Here is a 20,924-nt window from a genome sequence, read left to right as displayed (position 1 = left end):
TGCAATGTGTCATAGCAATTTTTTTCCCTCCAAACAGAGTGCAATAGAGTCTCTTTTTGGAGCCTCATTAACTGGGATTGCCTATTCTCTGTTTGCTGGGCAACCTCTTACGATACTGGGGAGCACCGGACCAGTTCTAGTATTTGAAAAAATATTATTTAAATTCTGCAAGTAAGTAATATTTACATTGACTTGATACATTTTCTGAACTTAAGGGTAACTCAGACTTCCGGATAGATTTGTAGTACACCTCTACCCCAATATAACGCTGTCCTCGGGAGCCAAAAAATCTTACCACGTTATAGGTGAAACCGTGTTATATTGAACTTGCTTTGATCCGCTGGAGTGCGCAGCCCCCTCCCCACAACTTCCCCCTGGAGCGCTGCTTTACCACGTTATATCTGAATTCGTGTTATATCGGGCCATGTTATATCTGGGTAGAGGTGTAGTTGAAAGTGGAAATCTGCAAGAAGGCATGGACTGAAACCAGACTTGACATTTTAGTTGGGCTGCATTTTAATTCTCAGATGCGAACCTGGTTTTGTGACTTTGCGTTGGGTTGGATCAAAAGCCAGAGGAGAACTGCCTTTAGTTCTGGTGACCATAATTTTGCAATAATAGCCGGCAAGATCTTGTCAATGTCAAATGTCAATCTGAACTCTAGTCTTGATTTGGCCAAAAATCTAAACCTTGAACCTTGCCTTGAATTTTATCTAGATCCAGATACTGTTTCTATCCCATCTCTAGTATAAATATAAATTTAGATTAAACCTTACTTTTTGGAATTACAAATAATTTGATACATAGTCTATATCGGACTTGTAAATATAGTGTTTTAAAACTACTTGTATGTTTTAAAATTACAACAATCTTACTTAAATGAAAGAAAAGAGGAGGATCACCATTTCCTTGTGGAAGTCTTATGTTGCGTTGTTTTTATATTTCCTTGATGGTGTATATGTATCAGTATAAGTTATTGTTCACTTTCAACCATAGTGTTTCACAGCATTAGTTTTTTCTTCGATCTTCTAGAACAGTTCAGATATGTCGATTGTGGTTCCTCCCAACCAGCAAATTAAAAAAGAACACTTAAGACTTTAGATCTTAGTCTTGACCTTTAGCTGTTAGATTCCACTGGCCCAAGCATGCTGCTGCTAGAGGAGAAAACAGGAGTTGGAGGATTTAAAGAAGCTCTGTGCCATTTTGATGTGAGGCACTGTTGATTCCAACAAGGAAACCCGGATTCTAGTCCTGTGCCAGAAAAAGTCAGATTCTAACTCAGCAAAGAATTACCAGACCTTTCTGCCTAAATTGCAGTAGTGACTTTGACGCTGACAGGGAACCCTGAGGCCGAAAAGGTAAACAGACTTAAAGTATACCTCACACCCTTTAGGGTGGAGAGGGGGTTCATATTTCCCCAATCTACATAACTGCTTGTTGGATCCCAGCACCCCCTCTCCATAGTAGCATATCCAGCCCTCAGGATGAAGAAAGAAGTAGAGTCCCAGTTCTGCATCTGCCTCAAACAAAGGTTGCATTCAGGTCAGGATAAGGAAGCATCAAGAGAGTACAAGTGCAGGGACAAAAATTTGTCTTACCTTTTTTTTCAAGATGGAATGGTTTACCGTTTCAGGTAGCCTTAAAGTTTTACTGAACACCTGTATTTTCTTTTTTCAAACAGGGATTATGGGCTTTCTTATCTTTCCCTGCGAACCAGCATTGGTCTGTGGACTTCATTTTTATGCATAGTATTAGTAGCAACTGATGCAAGCAGCCTTGTGTGTTACATCACTCGATTTACTGAGGAGGCTTTTGCAGCACTCATTTGCATCATATTTATCTATGAAGCACTGGAAAAGCTTTTTCATTTGGGAGAACTGTATGCCTTCAATATGCACAATGACCTGGATAAATTGACTTTATATTCGTAAGTGTCAGGTTTTTTTACCTTTTTTACACCAGGATAATACTAATGGAACACCTTGCTGTCCATTAGTAAAATTTCTGAATGTATAAATGTAAGTGTAAACGAACGTATATTATAATATGCTTTCAAGAATTTTTTTTTTTAAAAGCCTAATAATTTGAATGCTTGAATTTTTGCATCTTGAATGTTTTTAGAGTCCTAAAACTGCAGCTTTTCATATAGATAGCCCAATCTTGGGTACATATAAGAGAAAGCATGGTAGGTATGGTATAAATTACATATAATCTCTACTAAATGTTTAAACATGTTGGGCCAAGTCCTACTCTGTTATACCAGTCTGAAAAGTTATGCTGACGTAAATCTCCACTAACTGAGGATCAATTTGTTTTGCTATGTAAAATCAGTTTGTTTTGCTGTACACCTAATATGGTGTAGTAAATCTTAAAACCTTAAAATAATATATGTACATTTATGAGAACTATATTTTGTCAACTGAAATATTTTGTACTGTAAAAAGTTTTCAATAATGCAAATAATGATATAGACTAAATGTATACAATAAGGATGGAACTTTTGTACCTTCTGATGTTTTTTTATTCACCGTCTATCTTTAGATGCAGTCACGATGTATATGTTTTTTATTTTTACTTGTTATGTTTGATTTTCAGGCTTGGGTTCACTGGAAAACTATTCCTCTAAGCCTGTCAAATAGTTCAACTATTTTCTTGCCTGTCTCTGCCCAACCCATTAAAACCCACAATAGCTACATGAACAGGTTCTTTTATGGAGTGCCAGTATCCCAAAATGCATTTCACTTGCAAATAAATATGCTAATGTAAAGTGCAATTCAAGCAGAAAATTCAGGTTCATGGCCCTCAGATTTTTTAATTCTGTTAAAGGGATTCTGTCAGCCTGAACGTTTTAAGATCATTTTCTTTTCAGATTGAGTGCTCTATGATGTCCTACTTCTTTAAAAATTGTTTTTGGGTTTTTCTGCTCCCTGCTTGATTTTTATAAGGGTCTTTACAACAAAGGCGAAATGTAATGACTGAACAGGTTAAAAAGTGAAACTGACTCTACCTAAAGTCTGTCAAATGTACAATGTAAACCAGCTAGGAAAAACGGTTGTTTGTTGTCAACTATATTCATTTATATTCAGTTATATTCATCATAGTAGGCACCAAGTTCTAGAAATAAATGTGGTTTCTTCCTCTCAAGTTTATGGTGTCCCTGTTATAGGAAAGTTTTTGACTGACACCTGCTACCTGTTTCTGGAGAGACCTCTGTTTTATGCAGTTTTGAAGGAATTTAATGTGTTAGAATTTGAGAGGAAAATATATGGAACATTTTTTCCTGGAACTCTTCAGAAAATATTTCTAATAGTTCTTTTTAATAAAGCCACTTTCTTATCTCATGTATTTCACTGCACATAATGAGGAGCCTCGTACTCTATCGTCTTTATGTAGTAGTTTGGGATAGAAGTTATTGTAGCCACTTTTAACTTTTTGCAAATGTAAATAGCTTAAAATTGCAACATTGTGTTATGAGTTTAAAAGTTCAAAAGCAAACTGAAACAAGAATGAAAAGCTCTTCAATGATACTTAATTTTACTTTTCAGATGTGTGTGTTCTGAGCCTCAGAACCCTAGCAATGAAACTTTACAGATGTGGCTGAAGACCAATACATCCGTGGATACTATAACATGGACTAACCTCACAGTTTCTGTGAGTAACTCAAAAAACAAAACAAAACACTGTGACTTGTTTCATCCCCCATTTGAACCTGGATCAGCTTCTTTACAATTGTATATATGCAGAACACTTTTAGAACACTAGGGGAGAATTGAAAAGATGAAATAATATTTTCTCCCTTTGAGTAGGTGAATGCTTTCTTTTTGTGTTATGAGCCATGCCAATAATTTTCAATTTCACAATAAGGGCTTGATCTAAATCTTAAATATTTATCCATGCATGCCTCTGTATTTGGCAGGCAGGGCCAAGTTTTTTCAGAGGCTTGGTGATTATTTTGGTATTGGTAATTGTTTTGCTGTATTAATATAGTATCTTAGAAACATTCATTTTTAATAAGATATGAGGCCTCGATTCAGCAAAAGATTTGTGTATGTGCTTAAGATTCATTGAATTCAGTAGACTTAAGTACTTGGGTAAAGTTCAGCATGTACTTAAGCGCTTTGCTAAATTAGGGCCTGAAAATTGTATACAGTACATTTGAGGATCATTTTTTGGTTCAGGAGTGAGGGAGATGTAAAGATAAGTCTTCAATTGTAATACTCTATGCTACGATCAAAAGTAAATACAAGTTTAAAAAAAAAATGTAGGAACTATCCAAAGTCCTAAAAGGTAGTATCAGAATGTTTGTCTGGTTTTCTATTACATAAGCAACCAACTCTGAAATTTCCCCCCTGATCCTCCCCAGACACCTTTGGTCTAGGATAGAGACAAAATTAACAATTTAAGATTTGCTTCCAAACTTCTCCAACTTTAGGAGCATATGCTGAGAGCATTTGGTGTGTGGTCCCTGTCTCCCTTAAGTCTTGGGGTAACTAGTCTATATAGAAAGCTTCAATATAGACTTCATGCTTTAAAAAATAAAAACTTAAATTCTTCTTTGAGTGTTTGCTCACATCGATTCCATTTTAGGTGTGCGCACGCCTAAGTGCATGGTCACCAGAGATTTTTGCCTTAGTGGTATCTGTAGGGCCAGCTATGGTATCTCCTTGAGTGCTGTGCTCATGCGTCGGTATATCAGGCGCCACTGGCTCTACGCCCTCTTTTTGAAGGTGCGTTCAAGAACAATGCCCCAGTCAATTTCTTGGCTCTACCTTGTTCTTTCCTCTATTGTCTTCGCCCTACCGTTTGGCCTGGTTGCGGTTCACCTCGGACTGTTGGGTGCTGGATATAGTATTTCGGGGCTATACTCTCCAGTTTTTGGCCACCTATCCCTCCCTCCCACCCCCCCCTTCCCCATCCCTCTTCAGGGACCCTTCTCATGAGCAACTCCTCATTCAAGCGGTCGAGAACCTTCTGTGCCTGGGAGTGGTGGAGGAGGTCCCTGGGGACATGAAAGGAAAGGGTTTCTATTCCCACTACTTCCTAATCCCAAAGACAAAAGGAGGCCTCAGACCCATCCTGGACCTGCGTTGCCTCAACAAGTCTCTCAAGAAATTGAAGTTTTGCATGGTGTCCCTGGCCTCCATCATCCCCTCCCTGGATCCAGCAGACTGGTACTCAACCCTCGACTTAAAGGATGCTTATTTCCATATTTCCAGGTAACAGACGCATCCTCCTTTTTAATAGTGGGCTGACGTCATTTTCAATTCATGGCGCTGCCCTTTGGCCTCTCATCAGCCCCAAGGGTGTTCACAAAGTGTATGGCGCCAGTGGCTGCTTACCTGAGACGTCGAGGGGTCCAGGTCTTCCCGTATCTCTACAACTGACTCATCAAGGCCAGATCTCGGGAACAAGTGCAAAGAAGCCTTGATCTGGTGTGTTCCACCTTCCGCCACCTGGGCCTGTTGATAAATGAGAAAAAATCCACCTTAATGCCAGTCCAGCGAATAGAGTTCATTGGGGCGGTTCTCAACTCCGCCAGAGCCTTCCTTCTAGAAGCACATTTTCTGACCGTGTCAGACCGGATCTCCCATGTCAAGAATTACCCGCTCACCACATCTCTCACCTGCCTGCAGTTTTTGGGCCACATGGCTGTGTGTACTTACATGGTCAGCCATGCTTGGCTCCATCTCTGGCCCCTAGTGTTGGTCTGCATTCCCAGGTCGTTCCTGGATTGGTGATTGAACCCCAGGTCGGTGTTAGAGGGAGTTCCCTTGCAACCCTGTTCCTGTCATTGACTCTGGTATCCGATGCCTCAGACCTGGACTGGGGAGCCCACCTGGGTGAGCTAAGCATCCAGGGCCGCTGGTTGCAGGACAATGTGGTCCTCCATATCAATGTCAGAGAGTTCAGAGCAGTTTGCCTGGTTTGCCCCACCTAAAGGGCAAGGTGGTGCAGATCCTGATGGACAATACTGCCTTAATGTATTACATCAAGAGGCAGGGCAGTGCCAGGTCTTTGGCCCTTTGTCAGGAAGTTCTCCGCCTTTGGGATTTTTGAGTGCAGCATGCCATTCATCTGGTAGCCACACACCTGCCCGAACCAGGAACGTCTTAGCAGATCACTTCAGCAGGACCTTCTCATCTCGCCACGTTGGTCGCTCCACCCGGAGGCGTCAACATAATCCCCCAGAAGTGGGGGACTCCCCAGGTGTACCTGTTCGCATCCAGACAGAACAGAATGAGCCACGTGCTCTTTTCGATCCAGGGGGTGGACAGGGGCTCCCTATAAGATGTCTTTCTCATTGCATGGTCGGGGGCAATGAGTTATGCACTCCCATCTGTGATGTTGATTCACAGGGTCCTCGTCTTGCACTGTGGACATATTTCTGTCAACTATGTGACTATTGTCTCATTTCTCCCTTGTGTTTTCCCTGTCAGTATCCACCTGTTGCCTCTTTTCTGTTACTTAAAGTGTAAGCTCTTTGGAGCAGATACTCATTTTGTAATTGATTTTTTGTTTGTATAGCAGCTAGCACAATTGAACCCTATTCCATGACCCGGGCTACTATACATACTACTGCAATACTTCTACTGAAAAATAACAATTCAACTTTCAGTTGCCACTCATAAATTAATTATTTGGCTGCTCTATTCAGCTTGTTTCTATTTCTCTTGCAAATTGATTTTTTTCCTTTACACAACTCAGCTGGGGAAATAATCTCTTCTCAAGAATCAAACACATTTTCACAACAATTAGACTAGTGGATGATGGCTTTAATTTATTGAATTAAACAGCAACATTCTTTCTTCTAATAAAAATACAGTTCAGCTTTAAAATGTCATATTACAGCCTCTTAAAGTTTTAAAAGTAGAACTTAAGTGGAGGAGAGGCTAGTAAACAGGACAAACACAAGCTATGGAATAAAGAGATGGGGAGAACAGAGGTGCCTTTAAAACGAGGGAGTTCATTCCTGTCATAATCAACTTGAAAGTTGACATTGCATGATGTTTTATTGATCTTGGGCACTCAACCCTCCCCTTGCAGCAGTCATTATCTAGATGGTGTTTTGAGAAATAAGCCAGAAACAAGGTGACTATGTACTGTGGAATATTTCATTGTGAGGCACCTTCCCCTCCTTGTGCTGAAAAGGCTCTTGGAGTGCTGAAAGTTCAGGCTTAGATCCTGAGACTATTTTGGAACACACACACACAAATGAGTTATTTGAAATTTCAACTTGGGATTGCCTTTTTGAGTGCAAATTTTTTGTTTTGGTGAATTTAAGGGGGAGACCACAAGTTACAGTGCTCCTTTGAATGACCTTTATTTTAAAGAGTGTAACTTGTTTTTTTGTTTGTTTTTGTTTTGTTTTGTTTTGTTTGTAGGAATGCAAAAAGTTTCATGGTGTTTTTCTTGGATCAGCTTGTGGTCATGATGGTCCATATATTCCAGATGTTCTGTTTTGGTCCGTGATATTATTCTTTACAACATTTTTCCTCTCCTCTTTTCTCAAGCAGTTTAAGACCAAACGTTATTTCCCTACTAAGGTAATTAGGGTTCGCTACCATTTTGCTTTGAAATGACAGTCTTTCCTTCTTGCATACAATGATGTAATTCACTACAGTTTTGCTTTTACTTACTGTGTTTCCAAAGTTTCAGAACATTGTAACTAGCATATTAGTTTGCTGAGATCATTCTCCAGGTGAGAACAGAAATAAGTGATTGATAATTGGCTGATAATGCTGTAAATTTAGGAGTTAAAAGTAAAAATATAGACACTGAGACAGAAGGTGCTGGAAATGGTTAAAAGTTATTGAAATTATGATAACTGAACGGCCATTTTCTTAAATTCTTTACTGTATTCATAGCGGTGAGTAACCTAAACATTCACAGACCTTAGCAGGCCCCCAAATCCACATTGGGATATAGTCGGATCTCATAAAGGGATAAGACATCCACATGGTTTGTCAGATCCATTGGCACAGAATGATGGGTTGATACCTAACCTGTGGGGAAAAGTACATTCCCAAACACACGAGTGTTGGGAGCAACATCCCTTCACTCAACCTCTGTTAGGGGGCTGATCTAATCCTTGATGCTTCGATCAAGTGCCAGAAGGTAATTCCATTTAACCAAAAGAAAGTGTGGAAGATGCTTGTGAAATTTAAACCCATACCCATGTATCATACACATTAACTTTTACCAGTCCATCTTCCACAGCTTGAAACTATCCTGTAGTATAACCCAAATTAGCTGAAGTATACACATGCAGATTTCAGTAAAACTGTAAATTCTAAAGTGTGTTCTTGGAAATAAGAGTGACAATGCAGAAACAAGACTAAGAAGTAAGGGTTGAGCAGCCAGCCAACTCCCAAGTGAGAGGAGATCCCTGAGATTAGCCAATAGCACTGTTGGCTAGCTGGTACTACTGCTCTATTATATGGGGAGGCATCCTGTGGGGCAGCCTCTACAATGTTTTGCAAGCTGAAAAAGTCATCACTATTTGTGCAGGTATCTTGCAGAAAAGCATCATGGCTATTGTTTCATAGTGAAATCAGACCTTATCACATGTGGAATGCAGCTATACTAGGTATGTAGTGTTTAGGATGGGATTGGAAATTAAGCAAGAAATTAGACTCTTGCTATGGAATGGCCATTATATTTTATATTTTGAGGTGGAGGCACATGCATCTTGTTGGGCTGAGGGATCTGTTTTGATGGTCTGGTCCTTCTTTTAAGGCTAATGGAACCCAATCACTTCCAAAGGCCTTTAAAGGAATTTGTTTCTTCCAACAGATCATTTCTTTGAGGCTAGGATTTAAGATAATATTTTATCCTCCATTAATAGGGTGGGCAATAAGACAATAGGGTTATGGTCACAGGTCACTTTAATTTACAGATAAATTATGAGAGAAGATAGATGGAGTGCCAGTGATGGGAATTTTGGGCCAAATCTGATCTGTTTGATCATTTAAAAAATTGAACTAATTTAGAGTTGCAAAAATTATCCATTTTCACAGGCATTAAATATAGCAGTGAAAATAGCTTGTATTTTAAGATATTTTTTTTCCTTCTAGGTGCGCTCTACGATCAGTGACTTTGCTGTATTTCTGACCATAGTGATCATGGTTCTGATTGACTGGCTTGTTGGTGTTCCTTCTGCTAAACTACATGTTCCTGAGAAATTTGAAGTAAGAAACAAAAATCTTGTCCATTTAAAAAGGTTTAAATGATCTGCAATTTCATGGATAGTTGAACAGTGGAAAAATGAAAAAATTGCTGTTAAATGTGGAGAAAGAAATTAACTTTTTTTTGTGTTTGGAAAGAAATACACTGTAATATGTCTGTTTTTTTCCATGCTAATTTTTTTTCCTGGATTGATATGCATTTTTAATTTCTCTGCATTTTCTGCTCTGGGTCTAATTCTCATCTGATAAAGGAAGTTACTGGAGATCCTTGTTACTGTGTGGTGTTCTATCTCACAGGGTAACATGAACCCTTTTTCAGGAAAGTCGTGTGGAAGCCAAGGAAAATGGAAAGGATTGTTTGTTTTGTCATGCTACATTTTTTACACATAAGCCACACCCTCATGACTTAATGCTATACTAATGCACACCTAGCAGCTAATTGCACCACTCCTTCAGTCCACTAACTAAATGCATTTTAGGCATAAGCCTGGGTAAGATCCTCACCTACACCAGTTTTGCTGAGGATGTAGCACTAGTTATCAAATCAATGGATGAGCTACTTGTGGCACCTAAATCCATGAAAGCTCAGCAGCAAAAGTTGGTCTGAAAATTAATTGGGGTAAAACCAAACTTCTTACAATTGGCAGTTTTGATCTTCCTGCAGGCTTTAGCATCTTAGTGGGTGATCACCCCAATAGAGATTGATGATGATTTCACCTAGGTCTGCTCTGTTGTTGATAACTGGAGACATCAAGAAACAACTTGAAGCTCAAACTGCGAAAGCATAGTCAGTAAAGGGGCACCTCGTCAAGGATATCCTTCATAAACTCAATATGCTGATAAGTAGAGAGACAAACTGAGGATTTATAATGCTTTGGTGGCCAGAATTTTGACCTATGGGATTGAAACAGGACCTCTCAGTGTCAAGATTGAAAATAAGTTTGATATCATTCAGATGAAGCATGTCCAAAAGATTGAAACTATCAAATGGACGAATTCAAGTCGAATGAAGAGATCGATTTTTCTAACTAAATGTGTCCCACTACCTCAAAGTGTCGCCCAACACTCTAAAGTGGTATGGTCATGTGCTCTGAAGCATACCAGCTTCCCTATGGGAAAAATCTTAGACTTTCCATCAATAAAGCAGGATCAAAAAGGTCCCCAGAAGACCTAAAACATGGCTGGTTGGCATCAACAGACGCCTGTCCCTCACGTGCATCCTATCCTGTAACACCTAGGCTCAAGACAGAACATGATGGAGGCACATAATGCATTTGGTGGCCTCTGTTGTCCAAGTGACAGCATGAGAACAAACATAACATAACCTACCTTCAGTCCAAGCCATTTTCATTAATTTAAAAACTTGAATATGATTTTTTTTAAATGCCTTTTAAAAGTCTTTAATCTAAACTGAGTTTGACTTACTTATTATAGCAGGTATTTACAGGTATTGACTTTCATTCCTATAATTTGGATTTGTTTTCCAGCCCACTCAAAAAGACAGGGGATGGCTCATAGATCCTCTTGGAGGTAATCCTTGGTGGACACTACTGGTAGCTGCTTTTCCTGCATTACTGTGTACCATTCTCATTTTCATGGACCAGCAAATCACAGCAGTAATCATAAACAGAAAGGAGCATAAGTTGAAGGTAATAGTTAGCTTTTCTCCATTTTTTTCAAATATATTCTGAACTCATTTGTGAGCACATAAGTCAATTTATTGCAAGATAAACTTGTTCAGTGTTCTCTAAATAGGCTACATAACAGTAAATAGTGTAGGCTTTGAAACATAAAACTAAATTGCAGCTACTTAAATGACCTATTCATATCTAGTAACAAAACACATGGATGCTAGAGTGGTGGCACTCTAGAAATCTATCTAGAGAATTGTTTTTACACATTTAGTGCAGAACTATGTGTGTATAAATCTTTTATGTGCTGCAAATCTTCATTTTTGCAGGGAACTCATTTCTTTACTTGACTTTACAGAAAGGCTGTGGCTATCATCTTGATCTGCTCATGGTTGGTGTTATGCTGGGGATATGTTCCATAATGGGCTTGCCTTGGTTTGTGGCTGCAACTGTCCTGTCTATAAGTCACGTCAATAGCCTAAAAGTAGAATCTGAATGCTCTGCCCCAGGAGAGCAACCTAAGTTCTTGGGAATCCGGGAGCAGCGAGTGACGGGGTTAATGATATTTGTTCTGATGGGCCTTTCTGTGTTTATGACCTCTGTTTTGAAGGTAAGAGATAATGGTTGTTCCAAAACATAGCATGCTTTATATTTTAATATCATTACTTACTATTTGATAATGTAAGCAAGTTTGATATACTACTTAAAAGAAATCCACTTTCATTTTAGAGTTGTCTTTATGTAAACAGATGTTTGAAATAGTTTAATAGAAATGATGGAGCAGATGAGAGTAAAAGACATCTGACCCCTATCTCAAATGCTTGATTACTTAAGACTCTTTTCTGACTAGTTATTTTTCAGTTTTCCAGACTTAGGTTAACTTCTGGCTAGTCTGTGCCCCTAATGCAGCTAAGGGAGTGAAGGAAGGGGAAAGATACGATAGCTCTGTTCACCTGCTTGAGTGGCAATAATATAAAATGGGAGAAAGATTGAAAGTACACTTCTCAGGAAAATGATTCTATAAAAATGGCATTGTGGGATTTCATGTTTGTCTCAGTTATTTACATAGTCTGTGTTCTCACTATTCACACAATATTGTGTTTTGTCTATCTACCAGTCTTGCAAACTCACTTTGGTATTGGAGCATCAAGCGCAATCCTTTCTCTACTATCATCTCCATACATCACAAAAGTTCTGCAGGTCATATTAGGGTCTCAGTTTACATCTGCATTGTCTCTAAATTATTCTTTCACTGCATACAGTGATAGAGATGGCCAGGAATTTTTCAATTAAACCAAAACTTTTCACTGAAATCTATCAGCGAGAAAGAGACTTCCCCACAGAATAGGTAATAGCCTGGTGTATAGGAAACTTGCTTGGAATATGGGAGACCCTGAATCAGGCAGAGCAGCGACTTGAACCTGAGTCTCCCACATTACAGGTGAGTTCCCTAACTACTGGTGTGTGTCGGGGTGTCTTTCTGTTTTTTTTCCACAAAATTTTTTGAACATGTCAAAACCTCAACATTTTTCATGAAACAGAATTCTTGTTTTTTGGCCAACCCTATTCATATGGCTTTAAAGTATTAGAAGTTGACCATGTGTGTTACAATAAATAATGGTCTTAAAGAACAAGTTTTGATTAGATTATATGAAAATATCCAAACCGAGCAATCTAACAATGGAAAAGCCACCAAGAGGTCACTAAGGCACTATCAATGGAAACATTCAAAAACTGATCCTCTAATACTCTTAACAGAGTATTGTAGAGAAGTAAAGATGCAGAAGATTGGTATCTGACCTATATTGTTCCTTTCACATTTCACAAATCCTAAACAATTAATGCCTGATTTTTATGAAACTCAATTGTTCAGTTTCCATGGAGCCAAAAGCAGGTGTATTGCAGGTCTACTCCTTGTGCAATACTCCATCTAATTTTCTTTTTAATTTAAATGGCTATTGCCTTTCCCTTTTGCTTCCAATTACCCCCTCTCTCCCTTACCCTTGGCTGTAGGTTATTGTGCTGTTGTTCAATGTATTGATGAAAAGCACGTATTTATTTCTTCATACCTGATTAAATGTAGTAGTAGTTCAACCCCAATGAAATTTCTTAGGGTACGTCTATACTTACCTCAGGGTCCGGCGGTAAGCAATCGATCTTCTGGGATCGATTTATCGCGTCTTGTCTAGACACGATAAATCGATCCCGGAAGTGCTCGCCGTCGACGCCGGTACTCCTGCTCCGCGAGAGGAGTACGCGGAGTCGACGGGGGAGCCTGCCTGCCGCCTCTGGACCCGCGGTAAGTTTGAACTAAGGTACTTCGACTTCAGCTACGTTATTAACGTAGCTGAAGTTGCATATCTTAGTTCGAAGTGGGGGGTTAGTGTGGACCAGGCCTTAGTATGTCTATTTAATAGCAAATGTCCTCACTGTGAGCCACCCCACCATATATAATGAACATGGCTTGGGTACCATTCATGATTCTGTGCTGTCTGGAAAGTTTCATTAAAGGCCTGTGTTCAAGATTAGTTGCAGCAGTTCACCTTTTAAGGTGCACATCTATATCCTGGTAGTCTTCAAAGCATTTAGAAGTTTTCAGTATAGTCAACTGGAAGGCAAAGTCAACCTTGACCTATATCCTATGAAATACTCTTCATTGGAATATATGGAATATAAAGGCCTGATCCGAGGCCAGTTAAGTCAATGGAAAGATTCCCATTGACTTTTGTAAGCTTTAAAGCAATCCTTTATCAGAGAAAAATTTGGCGTTGCATAATTTGAGGAAATGGATAGTTCCGGAGATTTTTAGAGACCTTTCATTTCACTTGTGTTAGCTGGATTAGTGACCCAAAAGTAAATATCATATGATAGTATATTATGTGAAATAAACTGGTGACCTCAATCCATTTCTTAGCAGATGGCTGTCTGTATTACATAAACCAACTTATCTGGTACTAACTGGCACTCAGGTTACAGTGTCAGACAGGCCAAGGATTGACTGGACATGCAAACTTTCTTAATCCTAGAGGCAGTCCCTTTAGAACGTGGTTGAAGCACGGTGGCAAACCTGCCCTCTTCCTTGTTGCTGCTATGTTCTGTATTTATTCTCTGGATAAATAAAGGACTTTAGACTCTATTTATGTCAACCTAGCACTTAAAGAAAGAAAAAATTAGATCCCTTCCCTTAAGTACCTTCCATTAACCCAGACTGCCTATTTTACTATGTAATTCTATAAATGCAAACTTTTAACTTTGTTTTCCCCCCTCTAGTTTATTCCTATGCCAGTTTTGTATGGTGTCTTTCTTTACATGGGAGCATCTTCACTAAGGGGCATCCAGGCAAGTTCTATTTTTATTAAACAATCTGATCACTTTTTTAGAAAACATTTTCTACTTGATAAGGCTACTAAAAAAACCCACTAAATGTAAGTTGTCTTTGCCTGGAATATCCTCTCTATGAGTAGAAAACATACCAGGTGCTCATAGTAAAATTGCAAACATGATCTGAAATCAGTTGCTTTGCATCAAATGAAAAGGAAACTTTAAAATGTCATTTTATTGAAGTGTAAGTAAAGGTACAATGTGTTGTCAGATTAGGATGTAGAAATGTACTGAGCATTATGTCTGGATAATTGCTCTTATTTCTGGGACACTTAAATTCTAGCATGTGTTCTTTCACTGGGCACTTGATGAACAATATGAAATCCTTAAATATTGACACCCATTTTCTAAAATCCTAAACAAGTAGTGACTTAAATCAAATATACACTACATTAATGCATTTCATGTATAGGCTGTAAAATGAAGGAATCTTGTTTTCAATATTCCCAGTGTCTTTAATTATCCTGTCCATTTCTACGTGGATAAAATTATTAACTGAGGATGACTTCCTTCTCAATATAGTTTTTTGACCGTATAAAATTGTTTGGAATGCCTGCAAAACATCAACCCGATTTGATCTACCTGCGTTATGTGCCACTCTGGAAGGTCCACGTCTTCACAGTTGTTCAGCTCACCTGTCTAGTTCTTTTGTGGGTGATTAAAGCCTCTGCAGCTGCTGTTGTTTTCCCTATGATGGTAAGTTCTTTCCTAGCATCTTTGGGAATTTATTCATTTTCCAAAAGGGTCTGTGGATTAATACATCTCTTCAGGGTTTATTTTCTGACTAAAAAAAGGTTCTAGTAAAAATCCTCCTTTTTGGAAGCCAATTACGATTTCTTTCTTTTGTTTAAAATAAGCATTAGATTTAATTGAAAAGCTGTAGACTTTGTAAAAAATTATGGTTTGTGGTAGTTATCTCAATGGTCCATCTGTTCTTTTAGTAGTGAGTCAGATCTATTTTTTTAAAGTTATGATATGATAACCTTTGTATGAGTAGAAAAAATATTCTGTCCTTGGTTTAAGAAGCTGATAACATATTAGTGTATACATATTTTTATTTTTCTAACATTCATATAAATATATTCTAAAGGATTCAATTCTTATTTTCTGAAAGGTTCTAGCATTGGTGTTCATTCGTAAGCTCATGGATTTATGTTTCACCAAACGAGAGCTTAGTTGGCTGGATGACCTTATGCCCGAAAGTAAGAAGAAGAAAGAAGATGATAAAAAGAAAAAGGCAAAAGAGGTAAGTGTACAGAAGGCCAAAAGTGAGTTGAAAATTGCTAGAGGAAACTTCTATGGAAAACCTAAGCAAATACCCTAGTATTTAGAAGTTAGCAATTTAATTGGAAAGATTTAAAAATAAAAAAATAAAAAGTAGTTTACATTAAATACACATAAAGTAATCAAGATTTGGAATTCTCTACCTTAGGAGTTACTGCCAGAATATCTGTTGTTAGGATTCAAGGAATGAATAGGATAGTTATAAAAATACTGATGGTATGGGATTTGATACCTAATTTTGGTTCAGTGGATTTTTCAAATTTAGCATCAGAAGCAATGTCTACCACAGGGGTCGGCAACCTTTGAGAAATGGCAAGCCAAGTCTTCAGTAATTTCGCGTGCCAGTAATAAATTTTACATTTACAGGGGCCCCCGACAGAACCCCAGACTGGCAGCGGGCTGAGCGGGGCCGGCAGCCTGGACTCCAGCTGGCAAGGGGCCGGCGGCAGGAACCCCAGACCAACAGCGGGCTGAGCGGCTCAGGCAACTGACAGTCTGGAGTTCCGGCCGCGGGCTCCTTCCAGCCAGGGTCCTGGCTGTCGGCCCCGCTCAGCCTGCTGCTGGCCTTGGATTCTGTTCACCCAGGCAGGCAGAGGGCTGAGCGGGGCCGACAGCCAGGACCCCAGACCGGCAGTGCAGGCGGCAGACTGAACCCCAGACCATCAGCGTGCTGAGCCGCTCAGACCGCTGCCAGTTTGGGGTTCTGTCTGCCGGCCTCTGCTGGCCCCGCTCAGCTCGCTGCCAGCCCCGGAGTTCTGTTCATCCAGGCCAGCAGCGGGCTGAACAGGGCCAAGACCCCGGCTGGCAAGGGGCCAGCGGCCAGAACCCGGGACCGGCAGCCGGAACCCCAGACCGGCAGCGGGCTGAGCGGTTCAGACCGCCACTGGTCTGGGGTTCTGCCCGCCGGCTCCTGCCAGCCGGGGTCCCAGCCCCACTCAGCCTGCTGCCGGCTGAGGTTCTGTTCACCGAGGCCAGCAGCGGGCTGAGCGGGCCTGGCAGCTTGGACCCCGGCTGGCAAGCGGCGGCGGGCTGAGCGGCTCAGCCAGCTGACGGTCTGGAGTTCTGGCTGCGGGTTCCTGCGAGCCAGGGTTATGGCCATAGGCCCCACTCAGCCCGCTGCCGGCGTAGGATTCCGTTCACCCAGGCAGGCAGGGGGCTGAGCGGGCCCGGGGGCCGGGACCCCGGCTGGCAGTAGCATGCCAGTAAAAATCAGCTCGCGTGCCGCAGGTTGCCGACCCCTGGTCTACCATGATATACTGGTTGAGTTGGTATTTTCATCTTTCTCTAGACACAGAAGGTGACACCCTGGCCCCAATGAAGTTAATGACTGAACTCCATTGGGCTAGGATTTCACCCACTGTATGTGACCGGGCTGTAGTTAAAACTGAACAAGAGATACTTATTTACCAATAATTTTGCCTGTATAATTTTCCCCATTAAAATTTCAGCTAAACTAACCCTCTCATCGCCAGTTCCCTAACAAACCTTTCAAATATATTGTTAGAGGTTCTTATTTACCTTAAACGTTATTTAGCCGAGGGGAGGGAGAGAAAAGGGAAGTTCCCCCTGCCATCACAATATTCAAAGGTAAATGGGTAATTTTTCCTACTGAATTGATCAAAATGTGTAATACTCAATCTCCTTGGCTTGGGCTAATTGCTATTTCTGCTTCTTGAGTAATTTTATGTCATGCATGTGATCTGCAGGAAGCAGAGCGAATGCTTCAAACAGTGGACAGTGAAACTGTACATCTTCCATACGAAGGAGGAAATGTCTTACAGATTCCTGTAAAAGCCCTAAAATACAGGTATGATCCAACTTGCTGCTTTTTTGAAATTTGGGTTTTTTAAATAGCTTTGTATTGCATGCAGTATTTATATTTTTTGCTTTAATTAAATAAACGTAATTGACATATTTGAGTGAACAAATTTACATTTAAGCTTGTGACTCAGCTAGGTAGCTGGGGAAGGGTTGGGGAATAGGAAAGAATTGAAGCAAATCTTGCCTTTTATGATATAGGGGATGTCTCCGCTCTTTTTTTTTTTAAATTGCATTTTAATAATTCATTTACATAACCATCTTGAACAGATCAGATGACTCAGTTTCGACCAGCTGTTCACAGGGTGAAGAAGCTGTTTTGGTCAGTTCTTGTCTATAGAATTTGTGTGTTACTATGCATGGCTAATGATATGAAATGTTAGGTGTCATTTACATATAGTTAATTAATGGCATTAGTTGAGCCATATATTTACCAACTGCTTTGATTTATAAAGTTGAGGTCTAAAACTGTCTTTTACAGATCATAATTTTTACACCTTTTTAATAAGTGTGCATATATCAAATAGTTTTCTGATTATTAAACTGGAACCAGAGCAATTAAAAATAACGTGCTCACTATTTGGATAAATTATCTCAGTTTTTCCCTTGCTAAGAATGAGCCTTATTCTCCACAGTCTTACATGTTGTGGAGTCATATCTGAAGAAAATGGGTTTGAAATACTACTGTCCTGATAAGATCGTGTTTCAAGCCTACTTTGCATCAGTATGAATAGATCCATAAGAAGCAACAGAGGGTCCTTTGAGACTAACAGAAGTATTGGGAGCATAAGCTTACCCACGAAAGCTTATGCTCCCAATACTTCTGTTAGTCTCAAAGGTGCCACAGGACCCTTTGTTGCTTTTTACAGATTCAGACTAACACGGCTACCCCTCTTATACTAGATCCATAAGGTGCATGCTAGTGGAGAATCAGGCAATGTGTCTAATCATTCCTGTAAAGGGACTGCATTTGTGGGGGGGATTGAATAGGGGGAAAAGTGGCAAAAATGACTTGACTGACACACTATGTGCTGTCTGTATAAATACTTGTCTGGGGGTGGGGTAGGATGGGGTGGAGTGGGAGGTAAAAAGTAGATTTCTGCAACATCTAGCTTATCGGCAATCTAGCAAATATCACCTGATTTCAAATGCTGGATCAGCAGAAAAAGTTGACAGTATAGGTCTTCATACTTCATGATATAGGTCCACATCAACCTCAGTTCTTTTATCAAATTCAGAATAATAGTGCCTTATTCTTTCTTCCCTGATTATTTCCTGGGGACAGGTCAGAACAATTCTGATCTCTGAAAGATGTCTGCCTTTATTTAAAAAATAAAAAATAAAAAAGTAAACTTCTCTTAATTCCTAAACAACCCACCATGGATTTTTGAAAGATTAAAGGAAAAGATATTTGAGAAAATTAAGTATCTAATTCATATTACAGTGGGAGGGGGGTCACACACTTCAGAGCTACTGTAGGCCAAACTCATTGTATATAGCAGGGGTTCTTTGCATTTCTGCATTCCACCCCACAACCTCTCTGTGTGCCACACTGCCATCCCCCTCTGTTGCAAGGACTCCCTGCAACTCTTCCCAATCTCCCTCATGCCAGGGGTTCTGTGTGCTCTCCATACCCCCCTCTTCTCTTACCAGGGTCCCCCACCCCCCATGCCAGGGGTTCTGCACCCCTTTTCCCAATGCCAGGGGCCCTGTCTGCCTCTCCTTCCCCCATGCTAGGGGCTATGTGCTTCCCTACCCATACCATGGTCCCTCATTCTGCCCTAAGCCAGGGGCTGTGTGCTCACCCTTGTGCCCCATATCTTCTCTCCCCCCAATTCCTCCCCCCCCCCACATTAGTCTGGGAGATAAGTGTCAGGGTGTCATCATGTCAAACTCCATTGGGAGGCTGGGCGGAGATGAGATATGGGATTGTTATGCTGGAAGGGCATTAATGATGGTGCAGTTGTTTGATCTATAGATAATTGCAGAGCTGCATGAAGCTATGGGTGAGTTAATCAGATGCCGGGGCTCCATGTGTCCCATGTCTCCCCCCGCCCCCCTTTTGGTTTTCTGATTCTTCTCCCAAATCAGTAGGGTTCTGGCCATTGATGCCTAGAACATTCCCTGAAATTTTGGAATTGATGGGATGCTATGTTCAAAAGTTACTATGTTACATACAAACAGTTCTAAGCTGCTACAACATGGGAAACCACCCAGGATTTGGTGTTCTAAATTTCTGTTTAACTTTGTTAGGATGATTTTTACTTAAAATGTCACTTGTGGCTATGTAAGTGATAACAGAAGGCACTACTGATGTGAACGGTATGGGTGACAAAGTTAATGCTTTTGCAAGGTATTGAGTACTAACCAAAAAGTATGTTTGTTCTTCAGCATTGATCCCTCAATTGTAAACATATCAGATGAAATGGCCAAAACTGCACAATGGAAGGCTCTTGCCATGAGTACTGAGAATGCCAAAGTAACCAGAGCTAACCTGAGGTAGCTATAATTACCCACTTACACATTTTCTAACTGCAGTTTTGTTTGTGTTTAGCAGCTGTTGGCTGTGAAAATAGTTCGTTTTAAAAATGTATTTTCTATACCTTGAAAATATATGGCAGAATTTATATTGTCATCTTACTTTCAAGGGACACTTGAGATTCTGAAAACCTTTTTTGGTGATCTTTACCAAGAGGTTATACAGTAACTAGTGTCATACCTGCTATGAACCCTTTTAATTAAAATGTAAAAAGTATTGTCTCATAATTAGAAGATGTTTCCAGTTTGCTTGACATATGTATGCTAATCTGAAAAGGATTTAGATTAATACAAGTTTTATTGGCATGTGTTCATAAAGGATCTGAGTATCAGAAGGGCCTGGCAGCTGCAGGTGCTCAGTACATCTGAAAATCAGACCCTAAAGCTGGTGTCTAGTCCCCAGCATAAGTAAAAACAGCCTCTGCATGGTTCGTGCAGTCCTATCTTCATAGGTGTTCCTTTTCTTTGGCCCTATCTCCTGCACTCAGAAAGGATAGAATGAGGAATTGATGGGTGAGCTGTTGCATCATCAGTATACTTCCTATGGATTTGCCCATTGTGGAGATGGAAGGGGTGGAGAGATCCTCTGGAGGATGAATCCACTGGCTTTCTGACCGCTTTGTGCTGCCCTAGGACCTGGTCTTGTTTTTTGCTTTCTGATTTTTTTAATTACTCCCTGTCTTCAATAACCAAAACTTGTGTCTAATTTTAAAGTTTGAGGAAAAAAAAGTTTGTTTATTTCAATGGAGATAAAACCATTGAAATGATATACTGGAATGTTAGGGCCCTATGCAGCCATGAATTCTCTGTGACTGGACTTGCACGCTTCATGATGGCCAACAGCCTCTTTGTCATATGGAGTTTGTTTTCATCCCTAGAAGCAAGTGCCTAATACAAACTTACATTCTGAATGATTCCTCCCAGTATCCTATTGCAGGTTCTTCCTTGGCTGGCTGAGTTTGATCTGACAGCTAGATATCCTTGAGAAGACATCATACAGGCTGCAATTTTAGTTTGGGTAGAAGGAGACAGATCTGAGTCATCAGCCTACAGATGGTAGTTGAATATGTGTTTGTGGATGAGATTA

General features: G+C 40.2%; 1 protein-coding gene across 15 annotated transcripts in view; it reads left to right on the top strand.

Moving 5' to 3' along the window:
• SLC4A7 (solute carrier family 4 member 7) overlaps positions 1–20,924 on the top strand; it is a 155,589-nt gene that overhangs the window by 125,234 nt on the left and 9,431 nt on the right. For 9 of the 15 annotated variants that reach the window (XM_034760816.1, XM_034760813.1, XM_034760823.1 and 6 more), the window contains 12 exons: positions 38–171; positions 1,682–1,927; positions 3,546–3,651; positions 7,383–7,544; positions 9,075–9,188; positions 10,673–10,834; positions 11,175–11,426; positions 14,087–14,155; positions 14,720–14,893; positions 15,312–15,443; positions 17,188–17,288; positions 19,691–19,798. In XM_034760816.1, the coding sequence (XP_034616707.1) occupies positions 38–171; positions 1,682–1,927; positions 3,546–3,651; positions 7,383–7,544; positions 9,075–9,188; positions 10,673–10,834; positions 11,175–11,426; positions 14,087–14,155; positions 14,720–14,893; positions 15,312–15,443; positions 17,188–17,288; positions 19,691–19,798 (1,760 nt within the window). Of the gene's footprint in view, positions 1–37; positions 172–1,681; positions 1,928–3,545; positions 3,652–7,382; positions 7,545–9,074; positions 9,189–10,672; positions 10,835–11,174; positions 11,427–14,086; positions 14,156–14,719; positions 14,894–15,311; positions 15,444–17,187; positions 17,289–17,569; positions 17,622–19,690; positions 19,799–20,924 lie in introns of those variants that run through there. The other 6 variants (XM_034760820.1, XM_034760824.1, XM_034760819.1 and 3 more) reach the window with 3 other exon arrangements.

This window comes from Trachemys scripta, chromosome 2 (genome assembly GCF_013100865.1).
Source record: "Trachemys scripta elegans isolate TJP31775 chromosome 2, CAS_Tse_1.0, whole genome shotgun sequence".
NCBI lineage: Eukaryota > Metazoa > Chordata > Testudines > Emydidae > Trachemys > Trachemys scripta.
Note: the sequence above shows the minus strand (reverse complement) of the source record. Positions and strands in the feature narration are given on the sequence as shown.